This window comes from Gymnoscopelus braueri (assembly GCF_963280865.1).
Source record: "Gymnoscopelus braueri genome assembly, chromosome: 2".
NCBI classification, from domain to species: Eukaryota; Metazoa; Chordata; class Actinopteri; order Myctophiformes; family Myctophidae; genus Gymnoscopelus; species Gymnoscopelus braueri.
Genome location: NC_137604.1, coordinates 9,539,319 through 9,563,886, shown reverse-complemented (window position 1 = coordinate 9,563,886; position 24,568 = coordinate 9,539,319). Strand labels below are relative to the sequence as shown.

At 42.6% G+C, this 24,568-nt stretch overlaps 1 protein-coding gene across 1 annotated transcript; it reads right to left on the bottom strand.

Moving 5' to 3' along the window:
• Window positions 1-5,804: 5,804 nt before the first annotated feature.
• On the bottom strand, window positions 5,805-16,195 carry LOC308104993 (extracellular calcium-sensing receptor-like; the record flags this gene model as incomplete). The annotated part of the gene is made up of 10 exons (XM_080455628.1): window positions 5,805-6,718; window positions 7,798-7,921; window positions 8,017-8,244; window positions 10,447-10,545; window positions 11,497-11,657; window positions 11,867-11,981; window positions 12,203-12,289; window positions 14,154-14,427; window positions 14,958-15,088; window positions 16,157-16,195. The coding sequence occupies 10 exons, from the start codon at window positions 16,193-16,195 to the stop codon at window positions 5,805-5,807; spliced, it is 2,172 nt and encodes a 723-aa protein (XP_080311754.1).
• Between the last annotated feature and the right edge of the window lie 8,373 nt (window positions 16,196-24,568).

The window sequence follows — 24,568 nt, the reverse complement described above, 5'->3', positions numbered from 1 at the left end:
GCCGAGGACCCTCATCTGAAAGTATCGTGTTCCAGGGACCCCCATGTGAGTTGTTAAAATATTGACAGAAGTATATATTTTTTTAAATAGCAGATCCACAAGCAAAATGGTAAAATATTTACAAAAGTATATATTTTTTATTATGGCAGATCCACAAGCTTACAATGCCTTGTATCGTGATCGTCATGAGCTTGTAGATCAGCTATTTTCAAATAGCTGATTAAAGTGGTTAAACTGATTGAGATGCTATATTAACACATTTTGCTGGGGACCCCCGGGAACCCCCTCAAGGCATAGACACACGGTCCTCTGTGTGTCTATACACTTTTCAGCTATCGACTTATTTTTATATATATATATATATATATATATATATATATATATATATATATATATATATATATATATATATATATATATATAATTTATTTTTAATACAAAATAAATTAAAAAAAGGCTTTTTTTTCTCTACCGGCGCTATAGCAATAGCTCCGCAGCCTCCGCCCACCCCACCGTTCGCATTGTCAAGCGGCCCCAGCCAGACATGCTAATTACCTCTAATAAACAAGTCGTGATCTCTGTGGTTGTGCTAAACATGTTCTGCAGGTTTTGGCTCTGCCGTCTGCCCTATTGAAATGAAGGGTCGCTATGCTGTGTCCCTCGACTCCCTCGTCCTGTGTGCACTAACAGTCACTCACTGCATGTAGTAAAAGTAAGGTATTCAAAATGTAAAAGTAGAAAAGTATTGGTATCAAAATGTATTTAAAGTACCAAAGCAGATCTACAAGCTCACAACGTGTCGCAAATCTGCTATGTTCAAATTGCCAAAGTATATAGGCTACTGTACGTAGTTTTGTAATAATAATCTAAATCTATAAAGCAACTATAGTAAATAAAGTTATCAAATAATTGTAGTGGAGTAAAAGTACAATATTTGTCTATATGTAGTGGAGTAGAAGTAAAAGTATTGACAATTGGAAATACTCCAGTAAATAAAGTACCTCAATTCTTCTATATGGTATAGGTATTTTATTATTAGGCTATAATATTATTGCAGTTTGTCCAGCTGTGCACAGTTATTTTTATATTATTATTAATGCATGGGACACACTGAAGGATGGGTAGAGTATTGTTAATGTTGTTTTATGGTCATTTAATGAATTAATTAAGCAAAAAAAAATCGTACATGCCCGCGACGCAGTGGGCGGGGGGGAAGGGGGGGGGGGGGGGGCGAGTGGTGGTCAAGTTCAGCCCCCATGGCCACGCACAAAAGCCGGCGTCCCTGGTCCATTTGGTTACATGTGTGCGCTATTTGGAGCAACACCAAAACGGAACGTGAGAGTCATGACGTCACCACTTGGCCACACCCACTATGACCCATCTCTTTTGGTTGGACGGCATCCCAACTCTGGCACCGGAACAGGGGCCGTGACGAGATATTTTGCCTCCTCACTTTGCATTCTAGTCGTCCCACAATGTTTGTGTATTGTGCCACTCTCACTGATCTGAGCTGAATCATTGGTGATTAGGTTGGAAGGTCTTTTGGGCTAATCTGAGGATCAAAACGTGAAATCAGCACCCCTCTATCACTGTATTACTGCACTGGCCCTCACTGTGAGGTTTAGGGACCCCTAGGGGTCCTTTAGGGAGTTCCAGGGGGACTCACCATAGTATAACTACACATGCAATCTGTCACTTACTTGTTCCTACTGCTTACGTGGTCTGGAACGTCCCCTCTCCACCCCAACCACCTCCTTTCTCCTCAAATTCTCGCTCTTCCTCCTCCTGCCTCTATTTCTCTAGGAAATATGCTGTGCAATATTTTGCGCTGGATTTTGTCTCGTTATTTATTGATGGATTGATTGATGTCTTTATTGATCATGAAATAAAATCACATGTTACATACATTAATCTGTAACAAACATCTGACCCACCATAATCAGCAGGATAACGCTATAAAAGCTTACAGCTTGTTTACATTGCAGTCCTTTAGTATGAGGTGTGTATGATGTCATGTAGTGTGGTGCTGTTGGGTGCATGAGATGTATAGAACTGACTGTGATTGTATTAGTGATTTAGTGGTATTTTTAGTAGTATTTTAGTATAATTTTTCTTAAACTAGGAGTAGTTTTAGATTTCAGTAAGCCATTGGAACAGACTTTGTTCAATTATGCATTTTAAGTGTTGTTGAAGGACAATAAATCTATGTATCTAATCTATCTATATCCCTAGCCTGGTAAACCCTCCCTCCGGAAATCTCATTTCCATTTGATTTCAGGAGTGAGTCTGGCCTGATCCGCCTTTCTGCAATATTGGCTGTGCTGGAGTTGGGCGGGAGTAATACCGTTGACTGACAACCCCTTCAGCCAATGATGATTTTTCCCCTTCAGCCAATCAGCAGTTCACCAGTCTTAATGTGACGCAACGAGACTTTTGAGACAGCCATACCCAAAATGGGTTGCCTTTTTCGGATACAATGGTGTCACTGCCCGCCCCTACCGGTTCTCTAAATTTTTATTTTTAAATAGGCTTTGTCATGATTAATTGACCACATATATGAAGTTAAACAACTAAATTCTATCCAAACGATATCTTATAAGTAAATTCCGTGCCTCAAAATAGAAGTTAGAGAGCTTTTTGAAGTAAAAAAATAGCGGAGAATTGGCCGCACAAGAAAAAGATGGCTGCCGTTCGTGTTTTGGGCTCACTCGAACTCGCCACCTGATTGGCCAACGTAAGCTGTCAATCACAGAACAATGAGCGACGACGCTGATAGGCTCGGCCGTTTGGCATACACAGCCAATATTGCAGAAAGGCGGATCAGGCCAGACTCACTCCAGGAATCAAATAGAAATGAGATTTCCGGAGGGAGGGTTTACCAGGCTACTATATCCCATGTGGGGCAGTGTCATAGCAGAGAGGACACGCCCCTACCCGGAGTCTCGCTCTACCTTCCAACAGCTCAACCAATCAAAAACTCAAGAAGACAAAAAAAAACAATAGTGTCGTCGTCTTTCATCTTTAGTCAAAGATTTGCACAGAATGTTAAAACTGGGTGGGGGCTGTTCTTCTGTGTCGAGCAAGTTATGTGATTGGGCCATCACGCAAGCTCACCCTGGCCCTCCCCCCTCTTCCCCCCTCTTCCCCCCTCTTCCCCCTCTTTCAATGGGCCGCTTCTGGAGTGTCAGCGGCCACATGGTCCTAGTGAGGAATGCAAGAGTGCTTCTTTTCGCAAAAAAATTAAATGGCTCGAGGCCCCCCAAGTGCCCCCCAATGTGACCGCACCGTACCCACTACCCTAGCGGTGGCTCTGCCTGTGCCTCCGTCAAATAAAACAAAATGATGTCTGTTGTTACATAACTGGTGGAAAAGAGCAGGAAACTGGCAACGATAATTAAGTCACAGTCTGAGGGAAACTAGCCTCGGAAACCCAAGCTTTTTTTTTTGTTACAAAAGAAAAAAAGCCTGGGAGAGCCATGCAGGAAGGATGGTCTTAGGACCTTGTTAACTCCTAACCAATCAGAGTGCAGAGGGGCGTCGCTCTAAATTTGGTGACGTCAGCGTGCTCCGTGCACAGGCCGGGGGGGAGGGGAGGCGGGGACATAGATTGGTGAAGCAATAGGAAGCCCCGCACGAATCCGGGCGGCTGGGTTTGGATCCGCCCTTCAAGACCATCGATTGGGCTCGTTCTCTCAGTCTTCCTCATACCTTCACTGTTTGTTTCCCTCTAGAGGGAAACAAACAGTGAAGGTATGAGGAAGAAAACCAAACAATGACGTTGGAGGACGCGTGACATGGAAACAAATACACTTGACCAAAGTTTCCTCTCTCTCTCTCTCTCTCTCTCTCTCTCTCTCTCTCTCTCTCTCTCTCTCTCTCTCTCTCTCTCTCTCTCTCTCTCTCTCTCTCTCTCTGTATCTTGATCCATCTGTGAACATCAAGTTGAATATCTAGTTTTGGATAGACCTACGTATAACACTCACGTGCACAACACATGCACATCACGCACACAACACATGCACTCATAAGCACCATAATGCACTCGCTTTGCATCACGTTCTGAGCCTGTGCATCTGCTACTTTTGATGGTTTTATTTATGTGACACTGTAGTTTGATCAAGTAAAGCGTTAATTTATGAGGGAAAAAATAAAGTTAGAATATAGCTGCAAGCAGCGATAAGCGGGCCAGAGAATAGAGAGAGAGAAAGAGAGAGAGAGAGAGAGAGAGAGAGAGAGAGAGAGAGAGAGAGATAGAGACTAATGAGGAGTGAGTGAGGGCAGGTGTGATTATGGATTGAGAGGGAATGACAGCAGGTGAGGTGGGTAGATCCAATCCATGGGAATAGGCCAGGTGGACTGTTGCTGTTTCTCACTTTCTAAAAGAACATAATTATGTCAGAAAATTGACAAACAAATATTGTTAAGCATTTCATGTTATGTTTAACAATTGCACATGTATTCACTGATACAGTCATGTTGTGTGCAATGCAACTTTAATGAAGCCTGCATCAAGTGAGGCTTGAACCGGCAACCTTGCAGTCATGAGGCACTCACTTAAGGGAGAAGCCACTGGACCAACAGACAAGACCTGTGAAAAAAGAGATAACACTGCAGCCGATCTACAAACTCAGAAACACGTTGCTATCTGAAAAGCTGTGAGATTGTAGATCGGCTATTTTCACAATTTTGTCATATATTGCAAAAAATACTCTCTCCAAGAAGCATTTCATGTTACCTTTAACAGTTGCGCATGCATTAATTGATACAGTCATGTTTTGTGCGATACAATTGAAAAGTAGCCAGCAAGAGTTGAGGCTTGAACTGGCGACCTTGAATCCAGAGGCTGATGCTGAAGCGAGACGCCATTGGACCAACAGACCAGAACCAGTGAAAAAATAATTCACACTAACACTAACACTAAGATCACTCGTTCACAAACCATTTACCAATAGAGAAATTGTATGTCTCCTCGAAACCGAAACCAGTGAAAGCAGACGATCTACAAGCTCACAAAACGTTGCTATCTGAAAAGTTGTGAGATTGTAGATCGGCTATTTTCACAATGAAGTACGTCATACATTGAAAAAACATACTCTCAAATAAGCATTTCATGTTATCTTTACCGTTTGCACATGTATTTATTGATACAGTCATGTTTTTTGCAATTCAACTTAAATGAGTCTGCATCAAGTGAGGCTTGAACTGGCAACCTTCAGGTTGTGAGGCACACGTTTAAGGGAGAAGCCATTGGACCAACAGACAAGAACCTGTGAAAAAGGAGATCACTCAGATGATACAGTTTCACGCAAATAGCTGAAAAATCCTGGGTTTAATCATCGTTTTTCATGACCATCTACCATATGGCCGAGTTTCGTAAAAAGCGACAGCACGGTTCACCCAGAACTGCGAAAAGTGGCAGAAACAGAAGAATACTGCCAATCTTAAAACAGGTCCAGAGCTGAGCTCTGGCCCCGTAAAAAAGAATTTCTTATACTATGAGCAGTGTCAAAAAAATATTACAATATGCACTCTTAAATAATGTCAATGGCAACTGTTGAATCATTGACATAAACTTGTGGGAGAGTAAATTACAGCTTTTATTTGTTTTGTATTAATGTGTTGATGGGTTTCTTCCACAATGGGTTAAGGAAGACACTGGGAGTATCATATAATCATCATTATCATTAATAATACAAGACAATGTTTCTTCGCCACGGTTCATCGTGGTTGACCAGCTGAGGCATATATCCAAATTAACTTATTGTAAAATACAAAGAACATGAAATATCATTGAATTTCTGCTTCTACGTCTTGGTGGCACCACGACCCATGATGGACTTCTTAGTGTTTTTCTCAGGTTTCAAAAGGATTATATAACACTTTGGTCCAAACAGCACCACCAACAGGCCAAAACTCGATGCTAAAATAGCAAATACCTCCACTACATCTGCATATTTGCCTGGAGAGCTGATATATGCTGGGATGAAGGCTATCCACACGGCACAGAAGATCAACATGCTGAAAGTGATTAACTTGGCTTCATTGAAGTTGTCTGGAAGATTCCTTGCCATGAATGCTAGGGCGAAGCTGAGGAGTGCCAGTAAACCAATATAACCAAGTAACACGACAAAACCAACTGTTGATCCAACATAACACTCATAGACTATTTTATCACTGTGGTATTGTGTGTTTTTATGAGGAGTTGGTGAGGCAGACACTAGCCAGGCTGTGCAGATTATTGCCTGGATGGAAGTAAGAGCCAGAACTGTTCCTCTCTGCTGCATAGCACCGAAAAACTTCATAATGTCTGCACCACCAGGCTTGGAGGCCTTGAACACGGCCAACACCACCATAGTCTTTACCAGGATACACGAGACACACAGCACAAAGCTGATCCCAAATACTGCATGCCTCAGCTGACAAGTCCAGAGTGTGGGACGACCAATGAACAGAAGTGAGCACAAGAAACACAGTTTCAGTGACAACATAAGTTGGAAGCTGAGTTCTGAGTTGTTGGCGCGTACCATGGGCGTGTCTCGATGATAGATGAAGATTCCCAGGACAATGGCACACGTAAGTGTGCCTAGCAATGAGACGACTGTCAAGGAGATACCCAGGGCCTCATGGTAGGAGAGGAACTCCATGCTCTTAGGGACACAGTGGTCACGCTGGGGACTGGACCAGAAGTCCTCTGGACAACTGGTGCACTCTGTAGAGTCTAACAAAGTGTGAAAGGTTAAAGAGAGAGAGATAAGTAAATATTTTCCTAAAGATAACCTACATTGCTACATCCTACTATCCTACGATAGTGCAGCGGGAAATGTTTGCTTCACCGGCGGGTGCTGCCGATGCTTTTCGCTACTTTACTGCTTCTTCAGCAGCCATTGTTTCAATATGTTGCCGGTCTTTCCACGATAGTATAGTCTTCTTTCACTTTTGCCACCCCCCCCCCAAGGTTGGCACCAAATGCTAAAGCACTTAACACATTGCCTGCCAAGGACATACTGTATATTTACGTCCTTTAAAAAAAAATCTTAGAAATTACGCTAGAGGGCGCTCTTCCCTAACGTATGGATGATCCTTTGACTTTGAGAGAATCATAGAAACAGAGATGATCTCATCCCAAAACAGTCAGTCCGTCCACTCCCATGTTATCATATGTAGAAAAACACATCTAGCTCGGATTTCTTTATTTTTTAGGTGAAAAAGAGCCATTATTCAACTGCCGATTACAACAGAATGGACGATCGCTGAAAAAGAAATGTTTGTTTCGGTGGATAGACGAGACCCTCCCCCACCCCCCAGACAGCCTTTGTTTACATCCGCGTCTACATCGTCAATTCCTTGGCTCTCAGTGGATCGTCAAACTGTTGGTATATTGATCTGAAAGCTTAAAGCTTATTTTTTACTGATTGATTGATTGATTGATTGAATACTTTATTAACAGTTTGCAAAAAAAGCACAGAAAGTACAGGTCCATATAAAAGGATGCTAAAAGGATCAAACCCAAGAAAGCACTATGGCTTGTTTCCATGTGGGTCCTGTGTATTCAATTCATTGAAACATTTAATGACAAACAGAAAAATAATACACAATACTGTGCAACAACATCATATAAACGAGTAATAATCCAAAAGAAAATATGTTCAGTAAACAGTTCGGGGACATTTCTGGTGATAGGCTTGGACTTTTTACAGCTTTACAACTTTTTATAGCTCTAGTTATGAAGTGACAGTTGCAGTCCCAAGTCTCTAGTCTTCTAGTAGTTTGGGTGTGGAACTAGTAATGTAAACGTGCCAGTCTGATTGCTGATCTCTCCCACAGAACAAGCAATACAGTCAAAGCAGCAGACAGGTTCTCCTTTCCTTCTGGCCACACGGGTTCCAGGGGAACAGCTCTCACTGCACACTGACCGAGGAGGCTACAGAGGAAAGTAACAACGATCAGTTTCAGTCTAAACTAAATTACATTCACATCAAGAGCTCAACATAAGTTATTTTAGAAAGCTGAAATTACCTTTTTGGATTCAAAGTTCCAAGAGATTTTGTCTTCATCAAGAATGAATTCTTCATCTCCGGAGGCTGACTTCCTGACCACACCTACATTGTGAATATTTGTGCTTCCATCAGGAAGCCACGCCCAGTTCATTATATCAAAGATTGGTATAGCATCACCATTCTCATCAAATGATACATGATCACCAACAGATGTGGTGAAGTTGACCTTTTCCAGGTAATAGAGAAGCTAGAAATAGTGATGAGCAGAATCATGAAGAGAAAGAGACTTTAAAAAACCCTATTTTGCACCCAAGTCACGCTACCCACTATTTGGGGTTTTAGCATTGCGCAAGGGGCGTTCCTGGGGCAGAGTTGCTATCTTCCGCCACCAGCCTTATCACTAAAACACCTGTGCTACCCTTTACATCATGCATAGGTGTGGTTTGGGTGTTACATTAGGAGCTGGCTGCCCTATGCCTTATGCTCAGTGCTAACGCTCTCTCCCTATCTGCCCATGGAAGAGGCAGTCCGACATTGATTGCCTTGGAATACAATGTTTGATATACAGATTTATCATTCACACATTGCTGGTTATAGAAAACTTAAAGTTACAGCAATTGCTTGTGTTCTAGATCACTTAAACTGAATGGTCTGGTGTGGTTATAGCAAACTCAGATCAAATGACATTGTATTTATCTCGCCCCAAAACACGCTCGTCCGGGGTAAAATCCAGCAAGCTGGGGATGGTTGGCACCAGGTATTCGTAAACGTAACCTCAGTAAAACTATGCCTGAACCTAACCTTATTCCTAAACTCAGCTTGTTCAACAGTATGGAATGATTCACAGTGTCAAACACTTTCTGAAGGTACGTCCACCTCGCGTCTGATGTTATATGTCAAGTACAGTAGACATGTGTCAGTGGAATGGGACCTTCTGAAGCCTGATTGGAATTCGAACAGGAGCTTGTGATGTAACAGATATGTATTTATCTGTTCATAGATTAGTCTCTCTATAACCTTTGAGATCGAACAAAGGATGGAAACGGGGCGGTAGATCCCAGGGTCTAACTTGCTGCCCTTTTTATACAGAGATACTACTCTTGCAAAGTTAAATTCCTGCGGGACGTGACCCTGTCTGATGGACAGGTTTGTTATGTGTGCCACTACAGGGGCAATAGCAACGGCTGCATCTCTGAGGAACCTAGTGGGAATGCCATCATGGCCTGTGGCCTTGGTTGGCTGTAGGGCTCTAAGCTTTAACAGCACGTCCTCAGCTGTAACAGGGGATATCTTAAAACTGTCCTCTACAACGCCAAGATTTTTGTAGAAGGCATGTACAGTATGTGCTTTTCACCATCCAGGCCTGATTGAGAGGGCAATTTGTCCACCAGTGTGGAAGCTATGGTTGTGAAGAGAATGAACCAACTGATCCAACTGAAGTGTATGGTTTGGAGCAAATGGCACTGCGCAGCGCAAATCATTGTCTTTGAATAGACTCAAATCTTATATAAACACAATTGACACAAGGAATTAACACTCACTTCTGCTGATTGTAGGAAAATTTGAATCACAGAGATTCGTTGAGAATTAGGAGTGAGGAAGACTTCTGAATGTTGTGTGACTCTTGCATATTGAAGAGAGCCATGACCACATCTCTAGGCAAGAAGACACTGCAGTATTTTATTTCAAAGACCAGCTCCAGAAGAACATATAATTACCACCTGCACCCTATAAAGACCACCTTCATTGCTCCGCCCCCTCTGTTCTCAGCATGCTAAACACCCCAAACTTGGTCAGGTGCTCTTAGACGGCCAATAGGGACGGGCTGTAATTGCTTAAGCCCCGCCCTCTCGTTGTTCCTATTGGCTGGGCTTTAAATAGTTATAACTCCAGTTCCCAGTATGCTAAATGTTTCAAACTTAGAGGGTGGTCCCACAGACTTCCAATTTCTTAAGAAATGACCACTACTGGTTTTTCCTCATCATTTCCGGTTTGTTGGGTTGCCTAGAAATTTCACCCACACACTCTCTGAGGGGTGTGGAGTTCAATGGTGCAACCCGAAAGTGGATCTGTTCACTTCCAATTTTACCAGAAAGTGGTCGTAGACCCCTACCTCCTGAACATAAGGTCGCACAGGTATGACAGTGGAACTGGGTGCTGCAAGTGCATCGCTGCTTGACAGCAGTGTTATAGCAGTATTTTACACTTCAAATGGCCATACTTCGGTGACCATTGCTCTTTTCAGCGCAACATAGGACTAGGTTTGAAAACCACGTAGCGGCCTGAAAATATAGTTCTAGAATCCAGAATCTTGAATCCAACTAGAAACATTTAAAGGTTAACTGAATTAATATCCCACCTGCCATGGCTGTATTGTCTGCAAACTGGCACAGCCGTGCCCAGTGAAAGGCCCTCTTCCTGGCACACATTGCAACATGTCATGGAGGGCATGGGCCAGAGCGTACACAGCCTTGTATATATTATAATCTCCCCTGAGGTTAGACACATCCAACAGGATAGTTTCTGCTGTTCCTAGGTCCTCTTGTCCAGTACACACCCTTCCACCAGCATCCACCCACTCAGACAGAATGGGTGCAAATTTACACTGAAATGTGTGCTCCCAAAACTGCCTCACCTGAAGAAACAACAATGAAGACTTAAAGGAAGGGACATTCACTTTGGGAGCACCCCACAGAAACAGTGTGTCTTGAATATAACGTTAAAACTTATTAGAGCATTTTCAGCCAATTGATCTCTATTATCTACAAGTACTATGTCTTGTGAAATGTGATATATAACCATTATGCCATTAGAAACTACTACAAGTCGCACTGTTTCAGCTGGAAGTGAGATTTCCCATTCTAGTGAATGCAGCAGCCTAGAGGGCGGAGCCAAAAGCACACCGTGCGTATGTCACTGATCACATGACCTCAATCAATTCTCCTGTTCTAGGCACCATAGAAGGGAAGGGGGGGGACTTTTTTTTCTTATTTGCACACAACAGCTCTAAGGTGTATTATAGACATAGTTCAATGTTGACAATTAGTGGTATTTCCCTTTAACTCATTCACTGCCAAGGACGACTTATGATGACTTTTTGTTTTTTTTGGCTCCGAAGCCTGTGAATGATCCAAACACCACTGAAGAAGTGTACACCCAAAAATCAAGTGATCCCCACAACAAAATATCTAGGCACCTTTCATGTTAAAGGATTTATAAAAGTCAAATTTTCTCGGCTTTCTGTTGTTTTTCTGCTGTTTTTCAAAAAACAAGCCACATTCAAACGGCCATAGCTCTGGAATGGAGGATCTTGACCAGAAATTATACTACGACACCCCTGAGCCGATCTCCGTGAGGACGGAGGTCACAGAGAATATTTCATGACTTTTCAAAGGTACAGTAAAATCGCCGTTTTCGCTGGCAAGGGGACCGGAGACGGATGAATTAATGTATGAATTCCTGGCAGTGAAAGAGTGAACAAATTAAACAAAATACTCACTATGCTATCTTCATGGTTGTTGTCAGGGTCATTGTCAGGATGTATTTTTAACAAAAAGTCCTTGAGACCCGGTATCTCTCCACGACGAATGGCAAAACCCAGGGTGCCTCTCAGGTAGGGCAGGTAGTGAGGAGCCCAGAGATAACGGTCTGCCCACCAAACTGAAGTGGCAGGTAAGATCCATAGCAGACCTGTCACATTCTGCTTTACCACCTGTTGAATGTTTTGGAAAAAAAATGGATGCCCTTCCTTCAATACATTCTCATTTTAGATTCCTTTGAATTATGAATCCCTAAATTAAGTATTATACCACAAACCTCCTCCATGACATTATGTATATAGGCCGAATATGCAAATACAATGACCACACGAGCTGTGGACGTCTTCATCACAGTTACAATCCTCTGGAGTTTAGCCAGCTCATTGTTAAAGGGCAGAGCCTCTGAATAAGCCACACAACCCAGACCAGACTGGTCCAGGTCAGACTGGAGTAATAGGCCAGCATCACGTCCAGCTTCATCATCACTAAACAACAGTCCTACCCAGGTCCACTCAAACCACCTCATAGTCTGGAGTATAGCTCGCACCTGATTGGTTAAAGAATGGAGGGATAAGTACTTAGGTTAGATTATTCACATGGTGGTTAATCAGTGTGTGGAACATGAACTACTAGATACCAACATGTCTATTGTGTGTACACGTTCACCTGGAAGACAAAACTTGGTATTGTTCTAAAGAAGGATGGGAACTGAGCCAGGTCACTGAGACAGGAGCAAGCAGCATAGGGACTTATCTGAAAAAGAAAAAGAAAAGCACAAAACATCTGTTCTGTAATGTACTAGATCATGGGTGTTCAACAGTGGCTCTACTTCAGGGGGGCCGGCAAATATTTGTATGATTCTTTTTTTTTACATGAACCAATTGAACCCTAGCATCCCTATTCGGTGGGAAACATTTGCCAACAGGGGCGGCCATAGCTGAGTGGTTAGTGAGCCCGCTTAGGGAACCAGAGGCCCTGGTTGCCCCAGGTTCGATTCCAGGCTATCCCAGCATATGTGCTGATGATATGAAATTTGTCCCTGAGCAAGACTCTTAACCCCAATTGCTCACAGGTTCTCATTGGAAACAAGACCGCAAGGACTTTCATGAACGACCTGTTAAAAGGAATTATCCTTATCCAAGAAAGGAAAAGGGAGAAATATAAGTTGTATTTAGCTTCAAACAAGCAGTGACTGCCTTTGCCCTTTGGAATCTCATTCCAGAAAGCAAGTGCATCACAATGTGCTGTTTTAACACAAACACTCTACCCTACCCTATGATCACAATGCAGACTGAATACATCTGTGTATCCTTCAGCACCATGGACAGCGACACTGTCACAAAACATCACATTTTAACCCCTAATGAATTACTAGACTACACATTGACTAAATACATGGACATTGGCTTTTTCATAAGACGGGAAATTACAACAACAAATCCTTCATGGTAATCACCTGGTACCCCCCCCCCCCCTCTTTCTCTCCCTTTCTCTCCTAAGAGAGAGAGAGAGGGGCAGCAAAAAGCCGACACGGACACCGATAAAAAAGAACAACACAAAGGATAAACAGTTACTCGTTAAGGATTACAGAGAAATTTGAATGTTAAAAATCCATTCAGAATCATGTTTGGTCATGTCCACATTATAACATTGTTGTAACCTTATTTTGTATAGAGAACAGTTATTAAGAAATACGGTTTTATGTTAATGTTACAACGTTATTATTATACATGTTACATCCTGAATATCACACCACATAGTTTTCTCTCCAGTCTTTTATATAAATAAAAAAAACTGTAGGATTCCTACTCTCTGGACTGGGCAAAGAATCTAATTATTGTGACAGCGGTGTTCAAAAGGTTAGATGAGAGCACTTGTTGCCGGAAGGTCGCTGGTTCCTCCCCCAACACGGCTGAAGTGCCCTTGAGCAAGGCACTGAACCCCTAACTGCTCAGTGGCCAAGAGTATGAGACCAACTCCCAGGTTTTAGAGTGTGTGTGTGTGTGTGTGTGTGTGTGTGTGTGTGTGTGTGTGTGTGTGTGTGTGTGTGTGTGTGTGTGTGTGTGTGTGTGTGTGTGTGTGTGTGTGTGTGTGTGTGTGTGAGTAGAGTAGTATTTTTGCTGAAAATGAGCACTTGTGCCCAGCTACTGCCCTGGGTAAAAACAGACCAAAAAACCAACTTCCAACACAGATACATTGAACTCCGACCTTTAGAAAACCTGCTTCACACTCCATTCACAACCTTCCCTCTCTGCTCTGCTGCAAAGAAACATCATCTCTGTCGGTTGAAAACCTTGTGTGTCCAAAACTGTTACTTTCCATTTTCTCTTAAAACAAAACAAAGAAATAATAGAAAAACTAGCAGACCCACAAGCTTATAACAAGGCACACTGTGATGCGTTGTGACCTTGTTGATCGGCAAAAAACAAACAAAATTAAAAGTTGAAATATGGAGACACAATCGACAGCAACGATTATGTTCCATGTCTTTCAAACTGCAATAAGACCAAATACATTATTTATCATATTTTAGATTTGCAAAATAGCCAAGTAAGCAACATTAAGCATACTATGTACAATAGGCCATGATAAAAGGGGCTTCAAGTAGAAAACTTACCATGGGCACTCTGTACAAACCTAACATTCTAGAGATGGCAACAGAACTTTTTGAGGTAGTAGGACCCACAATTCCGATCACTGGAGGAGACCCGACACAGCTCTCATCCAGTGTAAACTGCTCCTCTCTCCCACTGATCAGTGACATCGCTGCATTTAATGCAACTCCAAGCGTGTGACAGTCATCATAGATACTGTATCCCAGAGACACGTTGGGCAGCAGGCTGGGGTTTCTGTTGATCTCATTGACGGCAAAAGCCATGGTCTGGGCCGCTCTGAACCCATGGATGATGAAACTAACACACACAATTACACTGTAAACTTAAATATCGTTGCTGTCAGAAACCATGTATCTCCATATTGAAAGGTTTTATGTTTTTGTTTAATAAATTAATGCCTTACTTTGTCTTTCTACAGGGTCACACAAATGTAGCAAACTAGCTGATCTACAAGTTCACAAGACATTGCACCACAACGCCTTGTGAGCTTGTGGATCGTCTAACTTTGCTATCTTTTTAAAGAAAACATTCAAATGAAAGTGTGGTTAAATTTGTCTCTGGCTTATATATATTGAACTAATGAAAAGTATTAGAAAGAGCTTGTGACTAAATAATAACTGCATTGGATCCATCGAAACACAAGTAATTTTTCTTTTCTTTTTTTTCTCCCCATGAAAAGTAACATACAAGGTTTCCACCCGACAGCGACTATATGTACATTTGTAGAAATATACAAATCAAGTAATCCTGGTTCTATCTATCGAAACAAGGTCAGTGTTCTCTTGCTTGCTAGTTGTGATACTCACTGAGAGCAAGTGGGCTCCTGTTGCTTGGAGGTAAAAGACAGCTCAGGGAACACAGAGGAGGTGTGGATCGGAAACAAACCACCCAGAAGCACGTCTCCAGCCTTGTACAATCTGTTGAGATTAAACTGTGCCTGTAACTCACACAAAGAGGAAGATGAGGAAGACAAAGGAAAGAATGAAGAGAACAACGTATGAAAGTATGAAAACAGGTGTATGACTAGAGAAACCCTCATGACTGTCCTCCTCTGTCTAACACCCCACTCCCTTCTCTAAATCCATTGTCCAGTTGGTAAGTTTTATACACAGTGCTGTGCCATCCCCTGTGCCACCTTATGGCATTACGTAATCCATGTGCCACTGTATGTACGTAATCTCTTACAACGCCCATCTGAGCAGAGACAGAAGTAGAAGCAGGGCTTAACATTAACAATACTTTAATGAATTAATATTACAAACGTTATCACAATGTAGTAACAAATCGATGGTTCAAACGTTTGAATCACCTTACAACAACCTGAATGCACATACATGTTTTAAATGGACTGATTCTAACCACTTCTTAAATCCTCTAAATTTAGTAAAACAGACCTGAGTTGCAACTGTACTCGGTAGGCCTACGCTCTTTTTTTCCCACTCAATGGGAAACTTTATCCTGTTAAAGTTTCCCATTAAATGTTTTTGTTTAGATTTTTTGGGTAGATCTGCCATTTTTGGACAATTATTACTGAGACTAATACATTATTATTAAATGACGAATTACTGTGTAAGTGAAAACACATGCAGTAAATGTGTGTTTGTGTGTTATACAGATATTTACCGTGAATTAACAATACATGATTTTGTCTTGTTTTTATATAAAGTTACATTATTCTACTCTACATTGGGAAAGTCGACATCTGTATTAAAGGTATTAAACGTATACACTTTGAAAATCTAATTGGTGTTATTGAAATGGCCTCTAAGGCCTTGGTTAATTAAATAACAATGTGTGTGTGTGTGTGTGTGTGTGTGTGTGTGTGTGTGTGTGTGTGTGTGTGTGTGTGTGCGTGCGTGCGTGCGTGCGTGTGTGTGTGTGTGTGTGTGTCTGACACCAATCATCTAAGGGGACACATGACTGGTGAGTTGACGATGCCTTGGGCTTTACTCATGTTTTCTCTCAAACCTTTTTCTAACCAAGAGAGTGTTGTTTTCCCTCACACCCCCTCAGGAGAGTGGCCACCTGAGAGTCTGGGCACCATTTTAGTCCATGGGCCAGACGAGATGTCGGTATACCAAAAGGTGGCAAAGGTTACTTATCATTTTTGAGAAGCTCTCTGTCTGTAGATAATATTTTGGAACGATAACCCTTCCTTAGTCACAGCTAAATTGGTGTTATCAGCTGCTAAAGTTACCCTCCCCCATTGAAAAATGCCATCTTAGACGCGGGTGCATGTCTTGTGTGTGTATGTCTTGTGTGTGTATGTATTGGCTCATGTTCAAGACATATTTAAATATTTGTTATTATAGTGTTTGGTATCATTTTTAAGGGGACACATTAAGCTTCCATTCAAGCAGTTTTGTGTATACAGTATGTGGAACAAGCACAGTGGTTACTGGAGCTCTTCAAACTTTGAATACATTTTTTTTACACAATATCTGCCTAAATCATATTTTTTCTTTTAGTCCTGTGCCATTAAGAAACATCACAGACAAAAAACACAACATCTGGAATACTGACATGACCCTAAGGATGCAGGAAATGTATAATTTACCTATAATATTTCATTCTGGGGTGGTGATTTTCAGCCTTATATAAACAAGCACTTTCTTTTTTTTTCTAAAATGTTTTATCCCGCGATTTTTGTAACCCATTTTTTTCACCCGGTGCCAATTTCCTAAGTGATCCTGGGCGCTACACCAGCACTACACCAGTCCCCCACAGTAGGGAGGCCAGGGCCGAGCTCATGCTTCCTTCAATGCATGAGAGCCAACTGACCTTCTTGTCACCTGACAGGGGGGAGTTTCCCTGGTTGGACGTAGCGCGTGGAAGGAACACGTTATTCCAACCAGTTCCCTTCCCCTCCATCAGGCGCCCCGGCTGTCATGGGGGAGGCGGTATAGCGACCAGGATTAAACCATAGTCATAAACCATAGTCATGCTGCTTAACCATTGGCCCTGTGCATTCTGTGACACAAACTAACTGGCATCATTCACTCTATGACATAAGTAAGTAAGTATAGTATAGTCTAAAGTATAGTCCTTCATAGTCGTCCAAATAGTCGTCAATAGATAGTAGCAGCATTATGTAATAGTAGTCCATTAGTCGTCAGTAGTATAAGTCGTCCATTGTAGTAGTCAGTAATAGTAGTCCATTAGTCGTCAGTAGTATAAGTCGTCCATTGTAGTAGTCAGTAGTAGTAGTAGTAGTAGTAGTAGTAGTAGTAGCCTATGAATTGAATACCAAGGCCCTCATTGGAAACAAGTCCGTAAGGACTTTTATGAACGGACCTGTTGGACAAAGTATTTTAAATGTAACTGTGCTGTTTTACATTTTTTGCCTAATAAAATATTCAATCAATCAATCAGTTATAGTAATAGTCGTCCATTATAGTAGTCAGTAGTAGTAATAAGTCGTCCATTTTGTCGTCCATTTTAGTCGTCCAGTTAAGTTGAGTTGAGAAAGAGGTGAGGAGAGTCGAGTTGTTGTTGGTCAGTAAGTATAGTCTATAGTAAGTAAGTATAGTATAGTCTAAAGTATAGTCATTCATAGTCGTCCAAATAGTCGTCAATAGATAGTAGCAGCAGTAAGTAATAGTAGTCCATTAGTCGTCAGTAGTATAAGTCGTCCATTGTAGTAGTCAGTATTAGTAATAGTAATAGTCGTCCATTCTAGTAGTCAGTAGTAGTAGTAATAAGTCGTCCATTTAGTTGTCCATTATAGTAGTCAGTAGTAGTAATAGTCGTCAATAGTTTAGCTTAGTTGTCCATATAATCAGTAGTAGTAGTAGTAGGTATTGTCTCTCAAAATGCCATGGTTTTCTGTGAGGCGCAGGCGGGCAGGCAGGCGTTCTCTCATAGTCGATCCACTCCCAGGATCCAGCCTCAGGGGTCTTGGTCCCCCCTTGATCGACCCCCTCCCTGGATTCAGCCGTGGACGCGCTCGTTCCGCCGTCGGTCCAAGGTCCAGATCCAGCCGCGGGCGCAGTCGTCTTCGTCGTCCAGGTCCCACACCTGGACCAGGGCAACAACGGCTAGACGACATGTTTCGCCGTGTCGAGGCGCTCCGGCCGGAGACCGAGTCTGAATTGTCCGACTCGAATGGTGAGGACACGGCACAGATCGATCCAGCACCAGGTCCTCGTCGCAGTACCAGAGCTGTAACCCGTCGGGAGGTTGTGGAGAGCCCGTACAACTCCGTGTCCGGCATCAGTGGCCTGTCTGCTGTCGTCAGAGTGTGGTGGTCTCGACGAAGATTGGACCCCCATGAGGCCGGAAACTGGCAGCATTGGGTTGACATCAGTAGTAAATTTTACATTTATTTATATTTTATATTTATACTGTAAGTCGGATAAGTCTGGATAAGTGTCTACTAAATGCCTAAATTGTAAATCGATTGTGTTATTTTTTTGGTAAATCTTTTTGATCTCTCTCGTGTGACTAAATCACATACTAGCCCTGATGGAGCAACCTGTTCCTTTTTTTTTAATGGTCTCCATTTACAACCCATACATCTACATAAACGTTCAGATATCAAATATAAAGTGCCCGTATCTTCCGTATTGATCAATAAAAGTATTTAATCCGATCGGTGGTCATTTTCTCCATATGCGCTCAACTACGCGACCCTACCGGTTGGGAGGTGTATTGTACTCTGATACATTATAACTCTGTGAGAAAATGGCCGCCGATCAGATTAAAATGCTTTTTATTGAACAATACGGAAGATACGGATACTTAGACCCAGGCGTTTTAACTTGTTATATTCGTAGCCGTGGGGTCAGCACTTTATACACCTCTTTCTTTTGAGCTATTTTGTGACATTGTAGTCATAGCACAAAATATTCTGTGGATATTCAAAGATTGGCAAAAATGGTCATAATGTCTGGCAGTGGCTAAACGCAGCCACAGAAAATTCTGGCAGTGAATGAGTTAAGTCAAGACTGGCAGTTAAAAAAACAAACCTTCAGGAACTTTTTTATTTCATTTTATTCTTTCCCCCTCTAAACCAACACACTTTGTTGAAAATAGCTGTTCTACGCGAGCTCACAATGCGTTACTGTACATTGCGGAATTGTAGATCTGCTATTTTCTCTATTTCATTTTCATTTGTTCTTCTTCCCTTTCTAGAAATGCAGTGGAGTCAAAAGTACAATATTTGCGATACAGATACTCCAAACAATGTATTTAAGTACAGTACTCAAGTAAATGTACTTCATTACTGTCCAACACAATTAATCAATAACATTAGGATGCACTAAACCAAATAAGTAAAAAATATCAGATACTGTATGATTACAGTACAGAAGAGAAAGTAAGAAAGAAAAGCAACTCAATCAAAGGCAGTGGCAAATAGAACAATATTTTAATTGTTTTTTAAAAGAAATAAGAGTGGCAGTAGACCTAAAGTTTTCTGGGAGTTTGATGGTCCATTGATGGTCCCTCAAACATTACAACTGTAGATATTGCTGCAGAGCAACCTCACCACTCACCACTCTCATTTAAAAAATATATATATATGTGACCGATGTTAGATGTCTCCTCTCTGAATTAAACACACTCGGAGTTCAGGTGGTGGTAACAGCTCAACACTGGGGTGCTCCTTCCATTCCGACATCTCACTACTCCGACTAGTGGCTTCCGCGTGCGGTTAGGGTTAGGGTTAGGGTTAGGGTAAGGTAACCAGCAGCAGGGTGTTTATTCTGCATTGACAATAAATGGACATAGGAGACAGTGTATGTCAGCACATGTGGACACCACAAGCACTTGTCTGTCTTTCATCGTCTGTATGTCCACCTCCTCCTGTGCATGTCCATCTTCACTCAGTCTCCTGTACTTGGTTTCAATTCTCTCCATTTCACGATAATAGGCTGTCATATTTCGCCTGAAGCCGTCTGAATTCCTCAGTTCTACCGCCATCTCAATCTGCCTCTGCGTCTCTCATGAGATATAATAAAAGCTTTGTATTTGCCCAGTGCGCACTGCATTTACTTTTATGAAATAATATCCAACAAATGCTGCCTTTGAGACCTGCCCTTTTCTATAATTACAACTTGTACAATTAGGATGCATGCAACCCAGCAGACAGAAAATACCTGTTTAATATGAATTAAAACACAGACCATAGAATTCATCAAACAAGAAACATACCAGTGAACTGACAAAAGGAGGTCAATTATGTAAAAAATAAATAAAGGAAAAAAGGAAAGAAAACCAAAAAACCCAAACTGTGAACATTATACAGTATCATATCCTTATCATAGCCATCTGTTTCATTTCAATCTTCTGAATCTCATCAAACTTCTTTCTCCTTCCTTTTACAAATCCTGCTCTCCTGCCTCCCTCATCCTCCCTCATTTGAAGAACATCTGAAATATGTCAGAATGGAAGTGAGCGATGGCATGGAGTCTGCTCAGGTCATCAAACTGGTTTTAGTCTGGTTCCTTATGCTTTGATTTAAAATGTTGTTGGATTTTTTTGAAGATTTGCAAAACTATACATTTTTGGAAAGGTTATTGTCTAAGGAATCAGAAAATCAATGTTGCCATTTGCCCAGATGTGTATATGGCGGCCATATTGGCAATTACAAAATGGCCACCATAAAATGTATGTTTTTTAATATCTCGGCCTCTAAATAAGCTGGAACATTGATTTTAACTCCTAAACCTACATTTTCAGTGTCGAGGAATCCAATGGTGGTAATTATATAAAGCTACAAAACTTTACAACATTAACCCTTAAATGCATGACTGAGTCCAAAATGACCAGATATGGTTGTTTTCTTGCAATATCTTTGAAATAAGAAAATCATTTATCAATTCATATTCCAGCTGTTCCTAAAAACATGTTTCACTTGCTCATTCAAATTAAATAAAATGTTAACTTACCACTGATACTTTTAAAGACATTTTTGTTTTTGTATTATTGCTACTCTAAGCTTCCATAAGTGTGTCCAAAATGATCAAACTGTGGCTGATATTAATTGCGGAAATTATTACAAAGACATGCACATCCCAATACTACTAGGATGGGTGCTGAATCAAAAGGTGTAGCTTACACTATACTTGAGAGTAGATCCACACACCAAGTAGTTCCCGTTGCAAGCATTTTATTTGCAGTGACTGTACAAAAGGCCAGTAATCATTGCCCTCAGACTGTATTTGTTAATTATTTTATGTTGTGGCATGTTCAGGCATTCCAGACCCCCGCGCGAGGGTGCCGGACAGAACGGTAATGATCCTTCCGCAGGTTCACCTACGGAAACCTTGTTACGACTTTTACTTCCTCTAGATAGTCATGTTCGGGCGTCTTCCGAGGGCTCCGCCGGGGCCGTGATCGACTCCGGCGGGGCCCGTCCGAGGACCTCACTAAGCCATCCGATCGGTAGTAGCGACGGGCGGTGTGTACAAAGGGCAGGGACTTAATCAACGCGAGCTGGTGACTTGCGCTTACTGGGAATTCCTCGTTCATGGGGAATAATTTCGGCCCCGGACATCTAAGGGCATCACAGACCAGTTATTGCTCCTTCTCGTGTGGCTGAACGCCACTTGTCCCTCTAAGAAGTTAGTCGCCAACCACACGGGGCCGCGAAAGTAGTTAACACATTGAATGCCAGAGTTATTTCAGATGTTTCATTGAGAAAAAAAAAAGTACTCAGGAGCCTAGATACAGAATTTTTAAGTTTTAAGTTAACAAGGAAGTAAAAAAATTAACCAGGGTCCTATTCCATTATTCCTAGCTGCGGTATTCAGGCGACTCGGGCCTGCTTAGAACACTATTTTTTTCAAAGTAAACGCTCCGGACCCCAAGCAGGACACTAAGAGCATCGGGGGGGCGCCGGAAGGCAGGGACAGGGACGGACGGTGACTCGACTGGCGTCGGACCGTCAGCTCGATCCCGAGATCCAACTAGGAGCTTTTTAACTGCTGCAACTTTAAGATATTAAAGCTATTGGAGCTGGAATTATCGCGGCTGCTGGCACCAGACTTGCCCTCCAATGGCTCCTCGTCAAAGGATTTAAAGTCCACTCATTCCAATTACAGGGCCTCCAAAGAGTCCTGGATTGCTATTTTTCGTCACTACCTCACCGTGCCGGGAGTGGGTAATTTGCACGCCTGCTGCCTTCCTTGGATGTGGTAGCCGTTTCTCAGGCTCCCTCTCCGGAATCGAACCCTGATTCCCCGTTATCCGTGGTCACCATGGTAAGCACGTAGCGTACCATCGAAAGTTGATAGGGCAGACACTCGAATGACACATCGCCGCCACGGAGGGCGGGCGATCTGCCCGAGTTTATCCAGAGTCACCAAAGCGGACGACGCGGCGCCCGAGAGCGCCGCGCCGCGAGGGTTTAGGATCTGATTAATGCACGCATCCCCGAAGGTCAGCGCCCGTTTGCATGTATTAGGTCTAGAATTACCACAGTTATCCAAGTAACTGAGGAGCGATCAAAGGAACCATAACTGATTTAATGAGCCTTTGATCCTTAAAGATCCTTTGCCCTCTACCCAGGTCGACAGGATGTTACGGGGATTCGGCGCCCATGGCCCGTTTCGCAGCTGTTTGGTCGGTCGCCGGAGTACGCGACACACGCAGGGTTTGAGAAACGAGTCTCCGGAGCGCGCCCCTGTGGCAAACGGATCTCCTTGCCGAGCCCCGTGATGGGGCTCGAGGCGAGGCCGACCGCGGGGGCCCTCGGACGGTCCGTGGCAGGGCAACTAGGGCAGACGGGGCGTCTCGGTCTCGTTAGGCCGGTGTCGGCCGCGGAGGAGTGCGGAGGACAGGCCGGGGCCTCTCTGCACGTGGTCCCTCCGTGCCTGGTTGGGCCCGCAGGCTGCAAGCAGCGTCCGCCGAAGCACACAAGGTGCCGGCGGGGCCCTTGCAAGAGGCGGGCTACGAGTGCCAATCGGTCAGAACGTAGTGGGTTCCACGGCCTTCGGGGCGGCCTGGTTCCCGGGTCACAGTGCAGCGACTAGCGGCCGCCGGCAGGCCCGCAATCTGGGGCGGCCTGCCTGCGTTTCGTCCCCAGCGTCCGCATGCTGGTCCATATATCCGGGCTGGGAAAGGTTGCCGATAGTCCCGGGAGAGAATTGTCAGTGCAGCAGCCAGTGCCAGAACGATGACGATTCCCAAGCTGTGATGCACGAAAGTGATGATGATGATGATGATGATGATTATGATGATGCATAGAGACTGTCTATGATTACACATGTCATGATGTTTAATATGGTTACACAAACATCCAAAGTTCACAGTTAAAATAAATAAAAAGAACAGTTAGTATCTGACTGACTGCCTGGGCTGTGCTGTTTTTTACCCATATGGTGGATTATGGGATGATAAAAAAAATGAAATAATAACTTGCACCATTGGATTCCTTGACCCTGAAAATGTAGGTTTAGCAGTTAAAATCAATGTTCCAGCTTATTTAGAGGCCGAGATATTAAAAAACGTACATTTTAGGGTGGCCATTTTGTAATTGCCAATATGGCCGCCGTATACACATCTGGGCAAATGGCAACATTGATTTTCTGATTCCTTAGACAATAACCTTTCCAAAAATGTATAGTTTTGCAAATCTTCAAAAAAATCCAACAAAATTACATAGTGAACCAGACTATTTCCTAGAAACACCAGATTCTCATGAATACAACTTAACCACACGATCCCATAGCGTCCCTATTCTGGAACGAACATTAAGCAAATATATCAGATCTTGAATCTGATCTTGTAGAACGGCTATTTTCAACAAAGATATTTGATGTAGAGGGAAAATAGGAGGTGACCAAGTATAGACTGAAACCCGTGGGAGTATATGGGGTTATAAGTGTTCAATATCCTTTTCAATGTTTGACTAAATGTATCAATGTATTTAAGCATTATACTGTGAACCTGCAAGGAGGCTGTGACTAAAATGTACTGTACTCTCTAATTGACATAGCAAATATGGGGTGCTAAATAGATATTGGACTAAACAATTTGGATGGTAAATACTGTCATTAATCTGAATTCAGTGGTCTAGTGAATTATTGCTGATAATGTGTTATATTAATGCAGATAATAATCTGGTATGGTAAATTACAGGCCCCAGTAGCATTTTTCTTATTTTTCCTATTGTGAAATGAGTGCTGCTACGGTCTCTCCCTGGTGGTGATTTTGTGTCATTACTCTTATCACTATAAGCCCTTTTTTCTTTTGACCATAGGAGTTGTGCAGGGGGTTGTGGCTCTGGCCTCATGTCGTCCTCCTCCTCCCCCATGGTCCGGAAATGGGTCTCTGAAACCATAATAGCATGGATTAGTCAGTGTGTCTTAACCCTCACAACTTGGGTACTCGCATGTGACAACAGTATCGGAACTCAATACAGTTTAGCTGACCCTCACCTGGGTCAAGGACCTCCTTCGGGCTAGGGGTAGGG